We start from the raw sequence: 21,762 nt of genomic DNA on the forward strand, positions 1-21,762 counted from the left end.
TTTGTTACCTAGCAAGTTATTGAAAGGAGTATGGTATAATATACAATGTTCTCATTGGATTAGGACAATCAGAAGTTAAAATATGAATATTTCTGTACTCATTCCGTCCAATATTCGTTATCTAGATTTATAGATGACAGGATGTAAGGGAAAAGTACTTATGAGTAATAAAAAATACAATTATGATTTAATAAGTAATTCTACGTAAGATGCCGATATAGTTGAAAATGAATTGTTTACCTAACCACAAGATAGTGGAAAAGTGAATGGTCATCACAGAACAAGGAGTAAAAAGGGTTCCTCTGTAATTATGTTTTAGTTTTGTTTTTTCTGTTAACTTTTCTTATCCGAATGTTTTAATTCAATTCAGTTTCATGCAGTCGAAGTAAAAGTTATAGATTTCAGTAATAAAAGCCGAAATTGATGAAAATAATATACTTTTCGCCTCGTAAGTGGGAAAAATCCTACTTTTTTTAAACAATTTCTTTCCTTGACCAGTTTTAAAATTAAAAAAAAATAACTAAAAAAAAACAAACTGCAACTATAATGCAAATTATACTGGTACAGGTGAGTACAACACATGAAGAGATATAGTATTACACAGGTAACATTTAGGCTAAGTTCCCTCTTATGGGTTATATATGACTAACTAACCGTTCGAGTGTGACGTTTATATGCAGAAATACAAAAAAATCCGACATCTATAAAAACCTGTGCGTTTCACTTCAGATTATAACAGGGTCGTCAAGTACACATCATTAACTATGCAAAACACATGTTTTCAAACGCACACACACGTCACCAAGAAGAAGAAACTGGCATCATGTCCGTTTTTTTACTCACACCCTCGACAGAGCTTTAAAAGGAAGCCACATCAGATAACTGTCAAAATCAGACAGCAAGATGACCTACCAAGTCATACAATCAGTTTTGAACAAAATAACAGATACTGTTTAAACGTGACCGGTTTACCTATGTTCCTTTCTATTCATTACTCTAAAGGACTATGTAACAGTAAAGCCTTGCTCTCCGTAACAGTTAGCTACTATGTATCTTAGCTAGTATATTAGAAGTAAAACACCAGGTGGCACTACGGCCATACAATGAATATTATCTTAGCGCTCGGGAGTGCTAAAACTAAAAGTAATAAATTGTTTAAACTACGCATAATAAAGCCGAGCATTAAAATAAACCCGTTGTATTACGTCCTTTGGAATTGCTGTTATGCAAAAGCCAATGAAATGATAATGTAAGTTTTTTATTTGTTGTTGTTAAGAACAAAGCTGTATAATGGGCTATTTGTTCTCTGCCCACCGCGAGTATCGAAACCCAGCTCTTAGCGTTATAAACCGTCAGACTTACTGCTGAGCCACCGCTGATTTAGTTGTCAAAAATAGTATTTAACCTTTTTTTTAATCTGCCATCAAAGAAAGATACAAAAGTCAGAAAAATGTTGTTGATATATTTTTTATATAAGTAATTCATTTTTCTAATAAGCAATTACGTTGTACGAGAAAATACAGAGTACAGAAATCAAACGTTTTGAAAAAAAATACTAAAGAGTGTTTGTTAAGAATAAATAATCAGCATATATTCCTTATTCATCTTAGAGTAGATTCATTAATTCATAAGTTACTTTTAGTTCTGATCTACATAGTTAGTACCTTTTCAAAAATTAGTATTAATTCAGTTTTGTATTTTATATATAAAATGGTGGTCACAATCTTAAGATCACCTAGCTATGACTTGACGACTTCCAAAAGCCACACATGAAAAAACTGAATGTAAGAATTGATTTATATTAATTATCATTATACATATGTATATTTTATATACACACACACATATATATATAACTTTGACCTTTCTGATCCGTACAGGTTTGTTATGTTTTTATATGTGATTAGCCCAATTCCAAATGAAAGCCGCACGACCTCATGTCAGTGTAAGCTTTCTGACCAATATGTTGATACTTAGTACGTAGTTTGGTCTGATCGGAAGTTAATATTACTTACCTAAGGATTTTTGCAAACGGTTTACTTTGTTTCGTTTGAAGTTAAGCACAAAGCTACACAATGGGACATCTGTGCTCTGCCCACCACGGGTATCGAAACCAGGTTTTTAGCGTTTAACTCCGCAGACGCACCGCTGTGCCACTGGGGGGGGGGGGCTTGCAAACAGAGTCAGATATCAGTGAAAATGCTTAAAACGGAACGAATTATACTTGAGGAATGATCTTTAAAGTTCGTTCTATTTGCCGTTTGACAAACTTTAGAAAAAAAAGTATCAAGTAAGATGCCATATCTAACAATAGGCCTACCACCCAGTTAAAAAAAGGTCGATTTTATATATATTTCAATTTCATATCTGGTCTTTCACTTTAATACCTAATTAGAAAGAACAGTTCTTTCCCCCCAAAGATATCTGCTTTAAATGTATCTTCATTACTGTATCTTTATTTACTTAAAACGCAAAATTTCAGCTAGTTTGATTAATAAGTAATGGATCATAATTTTTAATGTTTCTTTATATAAATTACTATAATGTCCTTGGTTATCAAAAAAGGAAACCTATATAAGATTTCAAAATGTTTGATTTGCTTTAAAAACAATTACAGTACATACTTGAAAACCTTGAATGATACATTGTGGTGTTAATGGTTACAAATATTTAAAGTATTTGAAAGATGCATATATCTGTTTGGTTGACTTTACGGACACGTCTTTACTATTGGAAACCAAGAGGATCCAGAGTCGTAGTATCAATGAAAATAGATACAGGGATTACAGCAACAAAACCACAAAATTTTAAAAAGATCTGCGTCATAAAAAGAAAATGGAAGGCTATAGCTGGTGAGGCTATAGACATCTTTAAAACACATCTAGGAATAGCATTTCCTGGTGATGGCAAATCGTGTTTCCTACTAAAACATGTAGACTGAGAAATAAGATATGTAAGTTTATGATGATAAAATTATTACACATTTACATCTGAGTTTTACTTCTTACCAAAGTGAAAGTTATATAGGTATTTATACTTTCCCAAATCCAAAGTTTTCGCAAATTTGCTAAAATACAATACATACGCAGTCTACACATAGATGCCGTGGATGCGTTATAAGAATGAGAGTCAAATCACACTATTACTCTTGGACAAGAGTAGTCCAAGGGTTAACAGTGGGTGTTGTTCACCAGTTGGCTTCTATATAGTCTGTTAGTTCAAAAACTAAGGACGACTATGTACAGATAGCTCTTTGTGAAGGCTCGCGCGAAAACTCTGCACCAAACAAACAATTCTTTAAAAAAAAAGTATAACCTTCATCATACTTACCTAATGTTATGCCTCGAGTGTTCAAAGTTAACGTGAAATCCCGTTCCAGTTTATAACGTAAGAGACTGACTAAAGGTAAACTTGTTCATAGATACTTAAAAAAAAACAACACATTCTAAAACTATCATTTTTATAATAATTTCAAACGGGTCATTATAACTTGTCTTTGACTTTGGCTATCAATACATGTTATAACACTTTTAATGTTATTTAACAGATTTGGTAATATAATCAGTAAAAATACTTTAGTAGTTATTTTGTTTGTTCTTTTGGTCTAAAATAAGGATGTTCTAAAGCGCAATTTCTATAGCATATAGTAAAAGGAAAAAGTACCAGGGTTTATCCCCAATATACCAGTTAATTGTCTTCGAGTGTATGAGATTATTCATAACTTTAGTGTTTCCAATTCCAATACTTAACACATCTATAGCTCACGGTTTCTTTGCGAGTGTGTGGGTTAAGGAAACAAGTTATAGCAAAGTTTATCCAGTTTTCGAAATTAGTTTGGACGTTTTATTTCTACTTTGGATACAGAAGCAGATAGACTTAAATGTTTCTGTGCGTTTGTGTGTATTTCAGAGTAAAGCCACATTGGGCTATTTGCTGTGTCCACTGCGGGGAAACAAACCCCGGATTTAGCGTTGTAACTCCGTAAACTCACTGCTGTCCCATCGGGGGTCTTTCCCCAAATGACAAAACTACTTGTTTCACGCATTCTGCTCATCATCGCGTGGCATTTTGTAAGTTGTTATAAACTTGATGACTGAAATTAGTTATATAATAAATGTTGACTTTGACTAAACTTAGTACACTTCATACATATAAGTAATTTTAACTTGACAAGACATTACTCATATGCTTTATATTCCTTTGATCCAGTGCCGGATTTAAGCATATACTAATCAAGCTACAGCTTAGGGCCTCACAATCCGCAGGGGCCTCACAAAATTTCAGATTTTTTTTTTTTGCTTTTAAAATTTTATGTGGCTTTTTATGTAGTTTTTCAAATATGTAATCAGTAAATGCATTCATTTGAAAATAATTAGTATTTTTCACTTTAAATACCTTGCTATTAAATAACTAAAAGGCATATATATGTTTTTAATTTTTTTGTGGCGACTCAAGGTCCTGTTTTGGTACGCACCTTTGTGAGACCTTCTGGTGTAACTTTTTAACAAGGGGCCTCCAAGCTTTATATGGTTTACGGCCTCACCAAGTCTAAATCCGGCACTGCGTTGATCCAAATAGTTTTAAGGGTTGTTCGAATTCTATTCAGATGGACCTCAATTTGAGGAGTTGGGTAGCAAAGAAAGCAGTGCGTTTTGTTGCATTTTTGTTAATGGTACAGTCAAGAGTCAGTTGCAGTACTTTCTTAGTTGGCGGTATTAATTATGATATACTGAGTTACTGTTCATTAGGATGTCGAAGTACCAAGGAATTTATTCAAGGAATCAGAGGATCGAGATAGCCAAGTTTCTGCCAGATTTAAAGGTGGCGACAAATAAAACAGTGGGCATCTTTTACAAGCACGTCTTTTTCTTGGGGGGGGGAGGTAATGACTTGAAGGTGTTAACAATTTTTTTGAACAATCATGTAGATCAATACGAAACATTACCATCACTGTTTTGTTTGTTTGTTTGTAATTAAGCACAAAGCTACACAATGGGCTATCTGTGCTCTGCCCACCACGGATATCGAAACCCGGTTGTAAGTCCGCAGACATACCGCTGTGTCACTGGGGGACACTATTTTGTAGATTAAATTGCATTTTAATTCTGAGAATAAATTGCGTGCCTACAACAAAGTTTACGCTTATATTCTGATAACTAGTGGAAAATTTTCTTTCTTTAGATAACGACTTATAACGCTAAACAACAGGTTTGGATACCCGTGGTGGGCACAGCACAAATAGTCCCTTGTGTAACTTTGTGTTTAACTACAAACATAATCTTAGTTCCTTTTGATTACGCAAGAGTTTGAGAAACTTAAATTGTGTTGTTTTCTGGCATGTTTTTGTGATAGTGTTGATAAACATTCAGAACTTACATGGTGAAAATTCATCAACTTACCATGATTCATCGTGAAAATTAGTTTTAAAAACAGTGCCGTAAGGCTTACAAATCTATATACGTTTTAGTAGAGATCGGAAACACGTGGTTAGTATATATATATATATATGTATGTCGAAAAAGAGTAGGTCTTTACTATAGTGTTATATATATCTTTAATTTATGATGTCTAAGCTCAACATTTAATGAACTTCGAAAACGTTTTTTAATTTCATTGAATTCATATAATTAGCAGTCGTATCCTACAAATACCTACCGCTAAAAATCCTACAGCTAAATAATTAACCTAATTATTAACACAGTTGTGGTGAACGTGTTCATTCCCTAAATTTAGGGTACATTTAAGTCACTTTGACTCTTTTTAAGCTTTCAACCTAACATAAAAATAATAATACATACTTTGAACTTGTTTTAAGTAGCCTGTAATGTATTCAAAGACATGTTTTTCTAATTCTCCCTCGCTAGCTGACCTGGATCAATTTCATCCATAAAGACTATTTTTAATGCAATTTACATATACTACAAATAACTAAATGCTATGAGAAAATAGTATATTGAATTAAAAGGATTAGATGTAACGTTAGTATCCCTGGAGTAGTATCCCGTGAGTAGTATACCGTAATAAAAAGGATTAAAAGTTTGACAACCAAGTAAGTCTGCAAAAACGGTTTTCTCTTTAGTAATTTCACAGAAAGATTCAGTAATTGAATCACTCACTTATTATTAAACAGCTTGTTTGATTCACAGTTACGCGCAAAGCGACACAAGGTATATTTGCGTATAACCGTTCATAATTTTGATATTATAGATTAGAAGGAAGGCATCCAGAAAACAGTGTCCATACTAACTTTTGGATTACTTTTATCTCATGCAATAGTGGAATTTGACTGTCACTCTTTAATGCACCCACGGTCTCAAAGTGCGGAATTTGTTTTTTTCTGCAGCAGTGGGTCGCAAACCATGAATCGCATTCCGAGAATGCTTATCACAATGCATAAACAAAATGAGACTTTAGTTATTAAATGCGACACCGATTCTCTTAATGCGGCCCCCCAGTGGCACAGCGGTATGTCTGCGGACTTACAACGCTAGAAACCGGGTTTCGATACCCGTGGTGGGCAGAGCACAGATAGCCCTTGTGTAGCTTTGTGCATAATTAAAAACAAACAAACAAACTCTTAATGTGTAGGCAAGATGCTTTCATATTCTTTTACAATATTTATTTAACTTTATTACGTAATCGCTGAAACAAAATCACCTTCTCCTAGTTAGCCTCTTCTCTTCTCAACCTATTATATTAGTATTATAATGCTGTAAAATAATTATATTATATAATATTATAATAGTATTCCATGTATCTTTTACGCTCAATCTTAGAAACGAAAGAAATTGGCATTGTGCTATTTTAACATTTCTAAAGTATCAAAATGAAATGCTATTTTGGCGTTTGTGCAAACTATTTTGTTGAAACTGCGAAACGTAAAATAACAATTAACTAAAAAACGAAACATAAAAGTTGGTACAGCTCCTTGGGTATTTTGTGTAAATATTTTAAACAAACTGAAGATCCAAATTCGCAAAAACACTGAAATAACATTTCAGTACAATTTTTATGGTCAATGAAGAAATCGTGGTTACACGAACAATCACCTAGGTAACGTTTCTTTAGTCAGACCAGGATGATTATGCGGAGTATACTGTGCTTTGAACTCGTATTGAATTTGAAGAGTAAAATATAATACGTGAAGTGAATCTCTTGTCTTTCACCATCCATCCCAGCTGATTGGTTCTACTACGGAACGAAGAGCTTACTAGGCAGTGACTGGTGGGAGATGAAACATAGATCTGAGAATCTCTTGTCTTTCATCATCCATCCCAGCTGATTGGTTCTACTACGGAACGAAGAGCTTACTAGGCAGTGACTGGTGGGAGATGAAACATATATCTGAAATGCTATATATTACACACTTGTGATCAGGGGCCTTAGTCATTCTTGAGTCCCGGAAAGAATGCAGTAAATGGGGCCCCATAATAATAAGAAAACTTAGTAATCAAACTTTAAATGGAGAACATATGATCATCGGGAGCCCTTCCATATGTGGGGCCCCGGGCAATTGCCCAGTTTGCTCAATAGGTGATTGTCATGTCGAGACGCAATATATAAATAAAGAAGAATGAGGAAATAATATATATATATGCACACGTGTGAAGTATGTCCTTTTGAAATTGAGGTGCACATGGTATTACTTATGCAATTATGGAAGTAATTTTATCTTTTGTGTGACATAGGTAAATTAGTTACAAAGTCACATTTTAGTACAAATTAATTAAGTTGTCATAACCAAAATCGTCAGTTCTCATCTATTAAAAATTAAGTTTTTACCTCGAGTTCGATTTTTTGTATTTTTCCAGACGTTGCTCCATTTTTTGTTTTTGAATTTCGCCCAAAGCTACACGAGGGCTATCTGCGCTAGCCGTCCCTAATTTAGCAGTGAAAGACTAGAGGAAAGGCAGCTAGTCATCACCACCCACCGCCAACTCTTGGGCTACTCTTTTAACAACGAATTGACCGTCACATTATAACGGCTGAAAGGGCGAGCATGTTTGGTGGGACGGGGGATTCGAACCCGCGACCCTCAGATTGCGAGTCAAGCGACCTAACCACCTGGCCATGCCGGGCCTACATTTTTAAAAAAAGCTTTATGCTAGGTAGCTCAGCTGGGTTAGATTCATGAGTTTATATATTGTTGAAAACTTGTTTCGTTTATATATCAGGTTAAGGTGTATCGATAGACTGAGATGTATTTCAGCTTAATTTCGAAAATTGTTAATTTAATCTGTTTGTGTCTAATGAGGTATTCGATTCGCCTGAGTGCGATTTTAGTTTGTCATTTTATAACGGTTTTATTTTGTTTTTAATGAAATTATATATATATATATATATATATGCATACCATTATTTGAGTGATCTCAACATGCCTATTCATGTCATCACCTAGCAGTAACCACATTTACTGAATCTTAGTAAATTGTAATGACAAATAATGCATACGTGTCCGACGTTGCTACATTTTTTGAAAAAGCGTTATGCTAGGTAGACCAGCTGGGTTACATTTGTGAGTTTATGTATATTGGTGAAAACTTGTTTCCTTCATATATCAGGTTAAGGTGTATCAATAGGTTGTTAAAACTATTATCTTACGTTATCTGGCCTTGTGCATTTATTCAACTAGTCCAAAAAAACGAGTTCTCACCTTTCTAATAGCTGATTTAGAACAAAGGCACTTTTTAGTCAAGAAATAGTATATATGACATAATACTTGCCTGTTCTGGGTTTAAACCTGGCGGGATCCAAGTGTATTCTTCTAGAGCACACCCACTGTCATTATCTGACGGTAGATGACGCTGTTGACTTTCACTGTGGCTGCCCAATGGTAGGGTCATCTTATGGGCAACACTTTCTGTCTCTGGTATGTTTTTTGTAGTCATCTTTCCCCCATGTTCTTCTTTTGGACACTTGCAATTTCGACATACTTTTCTGTAAAACAAAAGACATATAAAGAAACGTATTTTGACCTCATTTGAAAATTCCAATTATTCATTATAAAGCCGAAAATTATATTTTAAACAGACATTTAAGATATGTATAGCATTTTAGCCACTAAATGTTTAAACGTTTCTCTACTAAACAAACCAGAACGTCTCATATTCTGTTCCACTGAATAACGCTTATATCTTGAGACAAATATATTCTAAGTCAAATACCATAATTATAAATAGGTAGGTAATAAGGTGTATGAAATTAATATACATATTATATATAAATATATACTAACCATTTAATCTAATTAAGAACATCACACTGAACCATTGGCCATGTTAGGCTTAGCGTTTCGTGACAGTTACGTTAATCAAGGAACGAGTTGGACGATAACAAAGGTTATGAATCCAAATCATTTTGGAACATACCTTGCTCTGAGCTAAGTAACTTAAGGATTTTCTTGAAATTAATAGAAAAAGGCATCTTACAAGTTTCTTTATTCAATCCTTTCAATTGAAAAAAAATAGATAGTCCTTTGTTTAGCTTTATGTTTAATAACAAACAACAATAGTGTAAACACGAAAACAAATATTATGCAATGTACAAGTACTAATAATTATATTATTAACGGTACTTAATCTCTGTTGATGATACTGACAGATATATACATTTATTTTTAATTCATGTGGTCCCTGGTGGCTCACTGGTAAGCGTAAGGACTTATGATAAGAGAATTTGGGGCTAAATCCTCTTGACGGACACAGTGCAGATAGCCCGTTGTACACGTTTGCGCTAAAGCAAGTAAGTAAATATTATTTAATTTAATCTAATAAGCCATAATACATCTCACGTAGGAAACAAAAGTTAGTTTTCGCTAGTAGACTTAGGTTTATTTGGATAAATTAAATACTAATAGATCCACCGATGGGTCAGCGGTAAGTTTATGAACTTACAACACTACAATCTTGAGTTTGATTCACCACGGTGAACAGAGCACAGATATCATTTGGTATCTAAGTGGCCACAGTTGCATTTTTCACAATAAATCGAGTTATCAGCTAAGCTTTCTCATACAATTACACTGATCATTTTTATGCTATTTTTTGTATAACTACAGTGATAATTACATATGCTGATAATTACATATTTTATGACAAGGAGATAGAACTATGTTAGGAACTTAGCAAAGTTTTAGCACAATAATCGGACACAACATATACATATAACTTTATTGCATTCTATTTATTGACATGTCATCAGCACTCGATTCAAAATTTCTAGGTCGTGGGATCAAAACCCGTCGTCGAACATGCTCGCTCTTTCGACTTTGGTCGTTATTTTCCCCCAGTGGTTTAACGAGAAGTCTGAAGGCTTATAATGCTCAAAACCGGGTTTCGATACTCGTGGTGGGCACAGCACAGATAGCCCATTGTGTATTTTTGCACTTAATAAAATTAAAAAAAATGTTGTCATTTAGTTACATTTCCAACCCTAACTTATTCTCAACCTTAGAAAGACGCAATCTGTGGGCCGTGGGTTCGAATATCCTTAACGAACATGCTCGCCCTTTCAACTTGGGGGCGTTATAATGTGATGATCAATCTCATTTTTAGTTGGTAAATAGTAGCCCAAGAGTTGGCGGAGGGAGATGTTGACTAGTCGTCTTCCCTCTAGTCTTTCACTTCAAATTAGAGACGGCTAGCGAAGATCGTCCCTGAGCAGCTTTACGCGAAATTCAACAAACAAACAACCTTACTGACAAACAATTTTTATATATGAAAGCCTATTTTTGAAACAGGCAAGTGGTGATGACGTTTCAATGAGATATTATCTGCTAACCAAGTATTATAAACAATGTTTTACTTATTTTCGCTTGCTTGTAAAATGTCCTTAATTTCTTCTACAATTTGCATGAGTTGGACTGTCCGTATCTGTAATGCCTAATTATATGTATCATTTTAAGTGTGCATTAGTTTAGATTAAAACTGCAAGTCGAAAAGGCCCTATAATGATGAGAAAAACGAATTAACGACCCAAAACTATTGAAACCTGTTGCACGAGGGAATGAGTTGGCGATAAACCTTTCAGGTTATGTAGTGTTTTTGATAACCACGTGGTTTGATGGTTTGACCATTTTGACAAGTATAAACGCCACCGCTGTGTGAAGAATTGATTTATGTAGGATTCGTTAAAGGTCAAGAATGCCCCCTAGCGAGAAGAATAAAACCCCTCTTCTTAACCTCCTACCTAGAAGAGGGTGTTTCTAGAAGGCAAGGTTCTAATTTTGCTGCTTCCTGAAACTTAGGGTAGGAAAACACACACACACACACACACAAAAACATGATCTAATATATATGCAAGTAAGTGCTCGTACTCTTTGTTTTATCATACATCAAACAACTTTTATAACATGAGGAACAAGCTGTACATCTCAGAGTTTGTGATTATTGATTTTAAGAGCAATACATTCATTGCTAATTCTACAATTAAGATTTTTAATTGTTAAATAAACGTGTTTCTGTTGTCGAGAAAGCTATTCTAAAAACCCTAAGAAGGCGTCATTATATCATTTATCTATACAACCAACAACAGGAAATATTCTACCAAAACGGAATTACAACACATTTACTAGTTACTGAGAGAAAAAGTTACAATGGAAATTTTCATTAAATATCATTGAATTTAATTATTAAAATACTGACAAGCTATGTTTTAAACTGCTGATAGTGTAAATTAGTACGTTAGAAAGCCTACTTTTCAATAAGCCCTCCCTCCTGTCTCTCGATGGGTTAGCGATAAGTTTAAGAACTTAGTACGCTAAAATTCTGGGTTAGATTCCTGCGGTGGACAAAGCAGATAGCCCATTGTGTAGCTCTGTGATTAATACCAACCAGCGTGAAGTACCTTTTCGATAAAAATAAATAAAATAGGCCTAATCTCTTAATTTGCCCATTTCGGATTCAACGCCGATTTGGAGTCCAAACTGGACAAATTAAGAAGTATGAGAGTGGGGGAGGGAGGAACAGGTGGAGTTTTACATGAATTTCATCACAAATGTCAGGCCTATTGTTTTCCAATGTTTTGTCAGCGTTCGGAGTTTAAACCGTTACTTTTAAAAATATGTACACTTTATTAAAATTTATTATCAGCTGCATGTTGAAACTGTTTAATGGAAAGATATTGAAGTTTTCATCACATAAATAACGAAGAAAAGAACTTTTTCGGTTTTCACAATGAAACTATCATATATAAATACATGATCCCCTCAGCTGCTTGAGTTACACTCGCTAACATTGACTAAGCATATTAACATACAATATCCACGCTCCAAAGGCCCTCTCATAATTCACAGGGGCCCCAATGTACCGAATCTAGCACCTCCATTATTCCCAATTACTTCTATAGGTACCCAATGTGTGTGGGGGGAGGATCCGTACCTACAGACAAGCTTCGTTAGGATACCCGTCCTTGGTATTTTATTATATGTGCCAGGTTTGGTAATGTTAGCTTTCACAGTTTCAAACAAGGTCCCCCGGAATACTGATGGGAGTCGGGAACACAAAATATGAAGTCAGATTCGGATTCAATACCTCGAAGTCCTAATTCTAGACCCTTATCATACCTGGGTGGCTCTATCCTCCCTTGGTAAGAGGGCTACGTTATGTAGATGAGAATACCCCCCCCCCCCCGAGCCATCCCGAGTCCACCTGCCAAGTTTGTTCTGTTTACTTCAAGATTGTGGGAGGAGTTCGCGAACAAACAAATTCACAAACACAGCGTGACTTAATATATGTATAAATAAAGAAAAAAACTTTTCAAAAAAGGAAGCAAATGTAGGGATGACTAATATCAATCCTCCAAAAGCAATGCAAACAAGATAATAGGGATGGCATTTGCATCATCCCTACATAATAGTTCAAGCGCACAGTGTAGTAGAATTTTAAAAGACAAAAATAGGATAAATTAAACTCAATTGTGATTGGAAAGTTATATGTATTGCTATACGTTAATTCTTGATTGTGATTTTATATAGGGATGATGTAATTGTCATCCCTATTATCTTGTTTGTCATTGTTTTTGAAGGACTTACATCCCTACATTTACTTCCTTTTTTGAAAATTATTTTATTCACTTGTTTGTTTCTTGTTTTTTGAATGCAGTATTTTAATACATAAAGGGAGGTTGTATTTATAACCAAGTTCTAAATACAATGAGGTTCCAACTGTAATATTTATTGTTTATTTATTAGTGGCTGGTAATTCCTGTTTAACCTTGTACTTAAGCTTTTTAAAGGAACACCAGATTTATGTAAGAAAGCTAACGTCAAGGGGAAATGACAACATTCGTTTACACTAGAATTGTGTTATTTTTTTAATTACTACTAATCATTAACAATACTTATACAGGCGGATACTCCGTTTCAAATTATGCCACCTCAGTGAAATTGGTTTGACACCATTGTTTTGGTTTTTGAGTTATCATGTAATCAAAAAGAAGCAGAAGAAAGAACATCAAGAAATGCTAAGTTTTTGCTATGATATTTACAGACATTCCCAGAACTTGTGACCGAATCATTACATAGGTATTGTTATAAAAGGAAACACCGTATAGTATTATAAAGTTCTGGCAACCTACTGAGGAGATACTGAAAATACCATTTCGATGAACAATCCGAGCCATCCCTACATAGGCAGTGCTGCTCCCTTCCTGATATATATAGAACTAGTAAATCATTATTTTTGCCTTTTTAACAATACCTAAAAGTGCGTAATAAATATGCATATATTTAATTCGGTTGTACTACCTAGTTAATTACCAGAAACCAAGTTTAAATTTTTGCTTCTAACCAGTTCATACATACAAAAAACCTAAATTATGCAATACACGTGAACTGAATTACTACGACCAGGAACAGATATTTGTTCTTTTACCGATTTTCTGATACAACACATTGGAACGCAAATCTGGTGTTTGAATAGATACAACACCCCATCATTGCGGGCTAATAGAACAGAAATGTGGTAGTTGATGGACAATCTTGGTTTTAAATTTTATAAAATCTGCACAGAAATGATAAAAGTCTTACTTCACGACATAACGTATTTAACCACGATTTGGGATCGGACGTCAACTGTGTTGCTAGAAAACACAAAATGTGTATATTTATATCGCTAAAACAAACGTATTATAGTTCAGAAGTGTGTGTTTGGGGGAGCAGAATTTGTGTTATGAAATAACACGATGTTTTCGTTAACTTACAATACGATCTTTTACAGTGTAACATTTCAGGAATTAACCACCTGGAAACTTCTTAATTTAAACATATGACACTAACAGGTCATTATTTTACAGAACTGACACAATTTTAATTATTTTTATCTTGATTTTTGATAGCTTTTCCTGAATTGATTTTTTCAAAAATTGGCTTCCATCTTCGTAAACGTTTTTTTTTTTTCATATCTATTGTATGAAACAAAAAAGGAAGCTGTAATCATGAAACAAGTTTTCGTGTAATATAACATATTTTATGGCCTAAAGGCGCTCATAAACCAGCTAATTCAATTACTTCCAAGTTTTGTATCTCGTGGATTGATTCAGTAAACATTTGATCAATATTTCAGGATATGTTAACTTATAGCTTGATTACATTTAGTCCCTGCTTAATACAAGTGCTGACGAGGCTACATCCCCAAGCTCACAGACGTTCGGAATCATACCAACCTTGAAATTAAAAAAAAAAAAAATACACGATTCTAACGATGAGCCACTAAAAATACATTAGTTCCTGAATCCCCCACTAGGCTTAATCTGGCCCTGGATACATTAAACGCTGCACAGAGATTCAGATATACAAAATACATGTATATCCAAAGAAGGATTACATAGTACTCTGAAAAACGATTGTTGAACTGTGTACAAAACGCAATGATAAATATTTATGCGTTGATTCGTGCTATACGAAGAAATACAAACTTTTTAAAAAAGTTTGACAAACTCGTACTTTTTCTCCGTATACAAACTAACCGATAAAAAAAATTGAAAGTTTGTATCTACAATTCTATAAATTCTCATCAGCACGCTCATTACCAGGTGTTTTTGTAGAGGAAAATTCAAGGCGAACGAACGAAACGTACCGTGGAAAACAAGATAAAAAGCACCGCTAAATATGCATGTAAACTACTAAGCGATTTATAATGCATACGTACATATATTATGCACACACTTTCTGTAACAGGTTTAATACTTATGACTCATCGTTCTCCAGACCTGAAAAAAAATATATATATATATATAAAAACACGGACAAAGAGAAAGAAAGTGACCACATCAGTAGCGGAATTATAAATCACTCTGAATACAGGTCTTTCTACGACAGCTTAATGACGAAGTTGGGCTTGTTAGGAGTGCTAATTCTGCGTGAAATCTGCAGTTTTCGTTGCATGTAAGAAATAAGCTGTGCAACATGGTCTTGGCTGATTGCTGTTATGATGCACATTTCGAGTTTTAAAACATAGCGTTGTTTACTCTAAGGCAAGCAAACAAATAAATAAATGAAAATACTTTAAGAATACGACGTCATTACTTATGACTTATTGTTAAAAATAAATTTTATTTTTTGTAGTTTTTAAAAAACATGATTATAAATATCTACCTTAAATATCATGTTTATTTATATGATTTCGAAAAATAATGTTTATTATTATTAAGACAAGCAGAGAATTTTCTGAAAAATATTTCCAAGTTTCCAAAAGAACAAATAATTGCACATTTACTAACAACGTGAACAATATAATCAACTTAATTTTTCAGACTCAGTAGTTTATTCAAATACTTTTAGCTATTTTCAATCCCTGTTACTTGCATCAATAAATCCGAAAGCGTTATGTTATTTGGCAGGAAAACAAAAAGAACAAATGTTTCTATGTTAATACAAAGACTTCTTATTCCTGTGGTTGCTTGATAGATCACTGATACAGATAACTTGTAATATTATCAAGGATTTGGGTATTGAATAATTATAGATGACTTGCAGCATCGTCAAAGACTATAAAGACAACAGGTTGTACAGTGGCAAGGACAGTTGCTACCACTGACAGAGGATTTGAAACATTATCAACCAGAACTGCCTTGCAGAGTAAGTAATACTGACTAATAATGCGAATAATGAAAATCACGATCATTATTTTTATCAGACAATAACCATATATTAAGATACATCAGACAAATGAAATTTTTTGGTATTAAATGAATGTTTAAGGTAAAGTGTAACCATCTCGCGACAATAACCAAATATTAAAATTCAACAAACAAATGAAATATTTTGGTATTAAATGATTGTTTAAGGTAAGGTGTAACCATCTGGCGATAATATCAGATATTAAGATACAACAGACAAATGAAATTTTTGGTATTAAATGAATGTTGAAGATAAAGTGTAACCATCTCGCGACAATAACCAAATATTAAGATACAACAGACAAATGAAATTTTTGGTATTAAATGAATGTTGAAGGTAAGGTGTAACCATCTGGCGACAATAATCAGGTATTAAGATACAACAGACAAATGAAATTTTTGGTATTAAATGAATGTTGAAGGTAAGGTGAAACCATCTGGCGACAATAACCAGATATAAGATTCAACAGACAAACGATATAATTTGCATTAGCTGATTGATGAAGATAACTATCTACTATAGTTATAGAAACGTTTTAATAGATATGTCTGAAATCTCCCTATGGTTGTGACATGGAAATTTTTACAAACAATAAATACTCTATATTGTAGAAGTGTGTAACAAGCAAATCAACTGATAACATACAAACCAGGAACTTTCTACGAACAGTAAAAACTCTCTAGTGCATGTGTAGAAATCTCTAACAAACAAGATCATGTGATACAAACCAGGAACTTTCTACGAACAGTAAAAACTCTCTAGTGCATGTGTAGAAGTCTCTAACAAACAAAATCATGTGATAGAAACCAGGAACTTTCTACGAACAGGAAAAACTATCTAGTGCAACCGTAGAGTTCTCTAACAAACAAAATCATCTGGTAACATACAAACCAGGAACTTTCTACGAACAGGAAAAACTATCTAGTGCATGTGTAGAAATCTCTAACAAAATCACCTTGTGACATATGTATTGGAATTTCTTTTTGTTTGTTTGCTTGTTTTTTAATAGAAAAACACTTCAATGTAGAAGTATCTAGAAAACAAAAACGTTTGACTACCATAAGGGAATTGTATAATGACAACTATATAAAAATGTATCGTTATAACTGCGTAAAGATATTTAAGTTTCTTACTAGATTTCACCGATTCCACAACATTGCCGGCAATTTTTCGATTTTCGGTTAAATTTAAGGTTGGTGAAGTAGGGAAATAAACCAATACAATTACAATTAGGACAGTCTAAAGCGCTTAATGTAAAAAAAACGCTTAGTGTGGTTTAACGTTCCCGTGAAACGTAAAGTAGGTAAAGCAAGGTGAAGCCATTATAGCTACACCTAAAGTGACTGTCATAGATTAGGTGTTAGAAGTTGTTTATAGAAAGTAATCTAGAAATGATTATTGTATGTAGTTATTTTACATGGGTCCTGTTGGGTTGTCTGACATTAACAGAAAATGGTTATGAAAGGACAATCAAGTAAAGCCACGTCAACTTAAACCATATGATGATATCCAAAACACTAAAAATAATCATGTTGCTAGTATTGATTCGTGGTGGTCATGTCAACTAGAACCATATGGTGATATCAAAATAATTAAAGTCACGTTACCAGTATTGATTCATGGTGGTCATGTCAACTAGAACCTTATGGTGATATCACAATAATTAAAGAATCACGTTACCAGTATTGATTCATGGTGGTCATGTCAACTAGAACCTTATGGTGATATCACAATAATTAAAGATTCACGTTACCAGTATTGATTCATGGTGGTCATGTCAACTAGAAGTTTATGGTGATATCAAAATAATTAAAGAGTCACGTTACCAGTATTGATTCATGGTGGTCATGTCAACTAGAACCTTATGGTGATATCACAATAATTAAAGAGTCACGTTACCAGTATTGATTCATGGTGGTCATGTCAACTAGAACCCTATGGTGATATCAAAATAATTAAAAAGAATCATGTTACCAGTATTGATTCATGGTTATCATGTCAACTAGAACTTTATGATGATATTAAAACAACTCAAAAAAGAGTTACGTTGACGGTATTGACTCATGGTGGTCATGTCAATAGAACCCCATGGTGATATCAAAATAATTAAAAAGAATCATGTTACCAGTTTTGATTCAAGGTTATCATGTCAACTAGAACTTTATGGTGATATCAAAACGAGTCATGCAGTACTGATTCATGTTGGTCGAGCAAGAGCACTGTGATTGAAAACAATAGAAATATTTAGCCTATTCTACTCTAAAATCTGGTAAAAAATAACGTAAAAATGTTTAACTGTCTTCAAGGTTTAAAATCATCCTTAAAACCGGAGTTTATAACGTGAGTTGTTGACTACGCCTTAAACGCCTTAATTGATTGGACCAATTCGTCGCCTACCGTAACCTTTTCTTCGAACCAGTTGTGGTACACACCCTCCCTTTTTTATGGTATAGCTAATGAATCATCTAAACCAGAAACAGAAAGATACGAGTAATTCTTTTGTGTAAATTTCATCTAAAGAAAATAACTTACAATTATATTGGTATTCGTCTGCTCTTAAAATAATGTTTTATGTTCTTTGTGTATTTATACTCTTCGTTCCTTGTTATTTTAAATCGAAACCAAAACAATCAAACACAGAAAGATAACACCATTGTGTGTGTGAACATAAAACAGTATTTATAGTATGTTTAAAAGGTTATTTGCTGTAGTAACACTTTTAAAGCTGAAAAAGGGCTAAAGATGTGTGTATGTGATATTTGTTAAATGTGAAAATAAATTAAAAATACGTTATAAAAAACAATCTTATTACAGTGCTTGACTTTTAGAGTTTGATTCCTTCAGAAGCATTCAGCTGTTAACATGAATCATTGGCTTACTTGGTTTTGTTGTTACATCTCTTTATATGACTCATACTGGCAGATGCATCACAATGTTACGACAGGTTTAATTTCTTATCGGTAAAAATGTCACGTAACTTACATACAAAACAATTTCTTCGTATATTTAACTAAATTTGGAATCGCTGCTTTTAACGATCTGTTGAAAAAAAAGGGTTAAATAACGCTGCGCCCCAGCTTGAAGACCAATCGCTGTCCAACAAGTAGACCACATGTACATATAAACCTGCTTGAGATATTTATACTACCTAAAAACCTCAACTCTTAGACTATCATATTTGTTACTACAGCATACGTAGCCTGTTCGAAGATGTTCTCACAATAAAAACACGTTCTTTCAACAAGAGTTTTAGACATATCAGAAGACAATTGTGCGTGTTTTCGAAGAATATTAGCTGTTGATTGTTACCTGTAAACAACTTGCATTCCATTAAGAATTCGTCTGTAAATACTTCCTCTAAACATCCTGTAGTCTGTGAAATAATCTTGTCTATAAACGTTTCATATAGACAATCTATAGTCTGCTAAAAACTGCGTCTGTAACTTTATTCTGTTGAAAATCTGGTTAAGAAACAATCTTCTCTACAAATATTTAAGACAATCTTTGAAGTCTCTTATAAAAAATAATATCTGTAAGTGTTTCCTGTTGATAATCTGCAGTCTGTTGAAGAAGTCATGTCTGTAAAACAAAAATAGTAGCTAATCTAGTCAGTTAAAAGTAAATAAGTAAGTGTTTCCTGTAAAAGACCTGTTAAAAAAAGCACTTACATGGTTAAACTTATCCATTCGGAATTCATGTAGTCATCTTTAAGCATTAAGGACAATATCTCCAAAATGCTGACAAGCTGTCAAAAGCTTTGTCATTAAGTAAGAGGAAAATTACGATCTGATAAAAGATTAAATTACTCTCCTCAACTTTTGGTAACGTTTACAGCGGTTTTCCACTTAGATCTAGACACTGAATATAGAGTGAATGGCTTGACAGATCGATGAATGGATGGTTATGAGACGGAAATAGTTCAAGCAATCTAGATAGTAAGTGATTATTTCATTAACCTGTCAGCGCTGAATGGTAGCGAGAATAAGAGCAAGTCGGGGTGAAAAGAACGAAAAAAATACAGACACGAAAGCAGTTTTGTTTGATTGTTTTAGCGCAAAGCCACATCGAACTATCTGTTGTATCCATTGCAGGGAATTAAACCTCGGATTTTTAACTTTGTAAGTCCGTAAATTTACCGCTGACCCACCGGGAACCACGAAAACGGTGTTTAATAAATGGCAAATAAAGAATTCAATCAAGGTAACTTTTATTAAATGGTGTCATTTTTAAGACACATTATACAAAACATTAATTACAATTTAATTGGAAAACATAAGAAAGTAAGTGTTGTCTAAAACACGTCTGAAAACAAAATAAGATATTACCAACTGTAATGAGAATATTTGTCTGTTGGATTTCACGCAAAGCTACTAGAGAGAAGATAGCTAGCAAACACCACCCACCGCCAGCTCTGGTTAATTGTCAGTGGAATTTGACCATCACTCTTATAACGCACCCATGGCCTCAAAGTGCGAAGCGCGATTTTTTATTTATTTTTTGGGCGGTAATAAGGCACGACTCACGTAATCTTAGATTTAATGTTCGGCACGGTTATCATTGGGTCATACTTGGCCTAACGAAGATGTCTGTCAGAACAATAAGTACCATGACAAAAAGGACCATTATGAAAAGATAAAGCAAAAGTTTGGAAAGAATTCTTATTGTCGTACAATGAAACTTCACTTGACAAAAATGCTTAAAAATGTTTTACATGTAATCCCCAAACTGGCTATTTGACGGCTATATTCACTGAAAAGGTCGCCGAACGTAGCGCTACTGGCAAAACCGGTCCTTGCATATTCTATATACTCTTTACATGTTTAGTAAGAAGTTGCAGAATGTAGTCTCATTATTCAAATTTTTAAAAGTATCTCATTATGTGAAAGGATATTTAGATATACCTGATAAAGTACATACATTTCTAGTAAATATTTATAACTCTTGAAATCTTTCATTGTCAATTAAACGTGTCAAAGTTCTATTATTAAATGTCGATATACAAGAATGTAATATGCAACATTTTGTTATTTAAGTAATCTCCTTCAAGGATTTAGCCTTTTTGTTATATCAGTTTAAATTGCTATTAAAAAGCTATTCATATTGGCCAGAATATTCACACTACTTGATAACCTGTAACAGGCAGATTCCAAGTTTTAAACAATGATAGTAACTTAGTAAAGCTAGAAGAAGTTGTAGCACTTGTTCTCCTCCCTCGAATTAAGTAGTCCCGTCGCTTCACGTTTGTCAGTGAGCTGTCCAGTAGCATGGCGCTGTCCCTAATTTTGATTTTGTGTATGGTTGCTTGAAGTTAAGCACAAAGCTACACCATCGGCTACCTGTGCTCTGCCCACCACGGGTATCTAAGCCTGGTTTTTAGCGTTTTAAGTCTTCTGACATACCGTTATGCCACAGGGGCCCCCTAATTTTAAACCACCGACCATAGGAAGGCAAACCGGTTTGTTTGTTTTTTGGAATTTCGCGCAAAGCTACACGAGGGCTATCTGCGCTAGCCGTCCCTAATTTAGCGGTGTAAGACTAGAAGGAAGGCAGCTAGTCATCACCACCCACCGCCAACTCTTGTGCTACTTTTTTTACCAACGAATAGTGGGATTGACCGTCACATTATAACGCCCCCACGGCTGAAA

The 21,762-nt window shown here is 34.0% G+C and overlaps 1 protein-coding gene across 1 annotated transcript in view; it reads right to left on the reverse strand.

Annotated features, from left to right (window-relative positions):
• The window catches only part of LOC106469319 (protein espinas-like), a 49,640-nt gene that overhangs the window by 20,877 nt on the left and 7,001 nt on the right, over nt 1-21,762 (reverse strand). The window contains exon 2 of the mRNA XM_022398441.1: nt 8,724-8,937. Within this exon, the coding sequence (XP_022254149.1) occupies nt 8,724-8,937 (214 nt within the window). The remainder of the gene's footprint in view (nt 1-8,723; nt 8,938-21,762) is intronic.

Source organism: Limulus polyphemus, unplaced genomic scaffold, assembly GCF_000517525.1.
Source record: "Limulus polyphemus unplaced genomic scaffold, Limulus_polyphemus-2.1.2 Scaffold95, whole genome shotgun sequence".
In the NCBI taxonomy this organism is placed as follows: domain Eukaryota; kingdom Metazoa; phylum Arthropoda; class Merostomata; order Xiphosura; family Limulidae; genus Limulus; species Limulus polyphemus.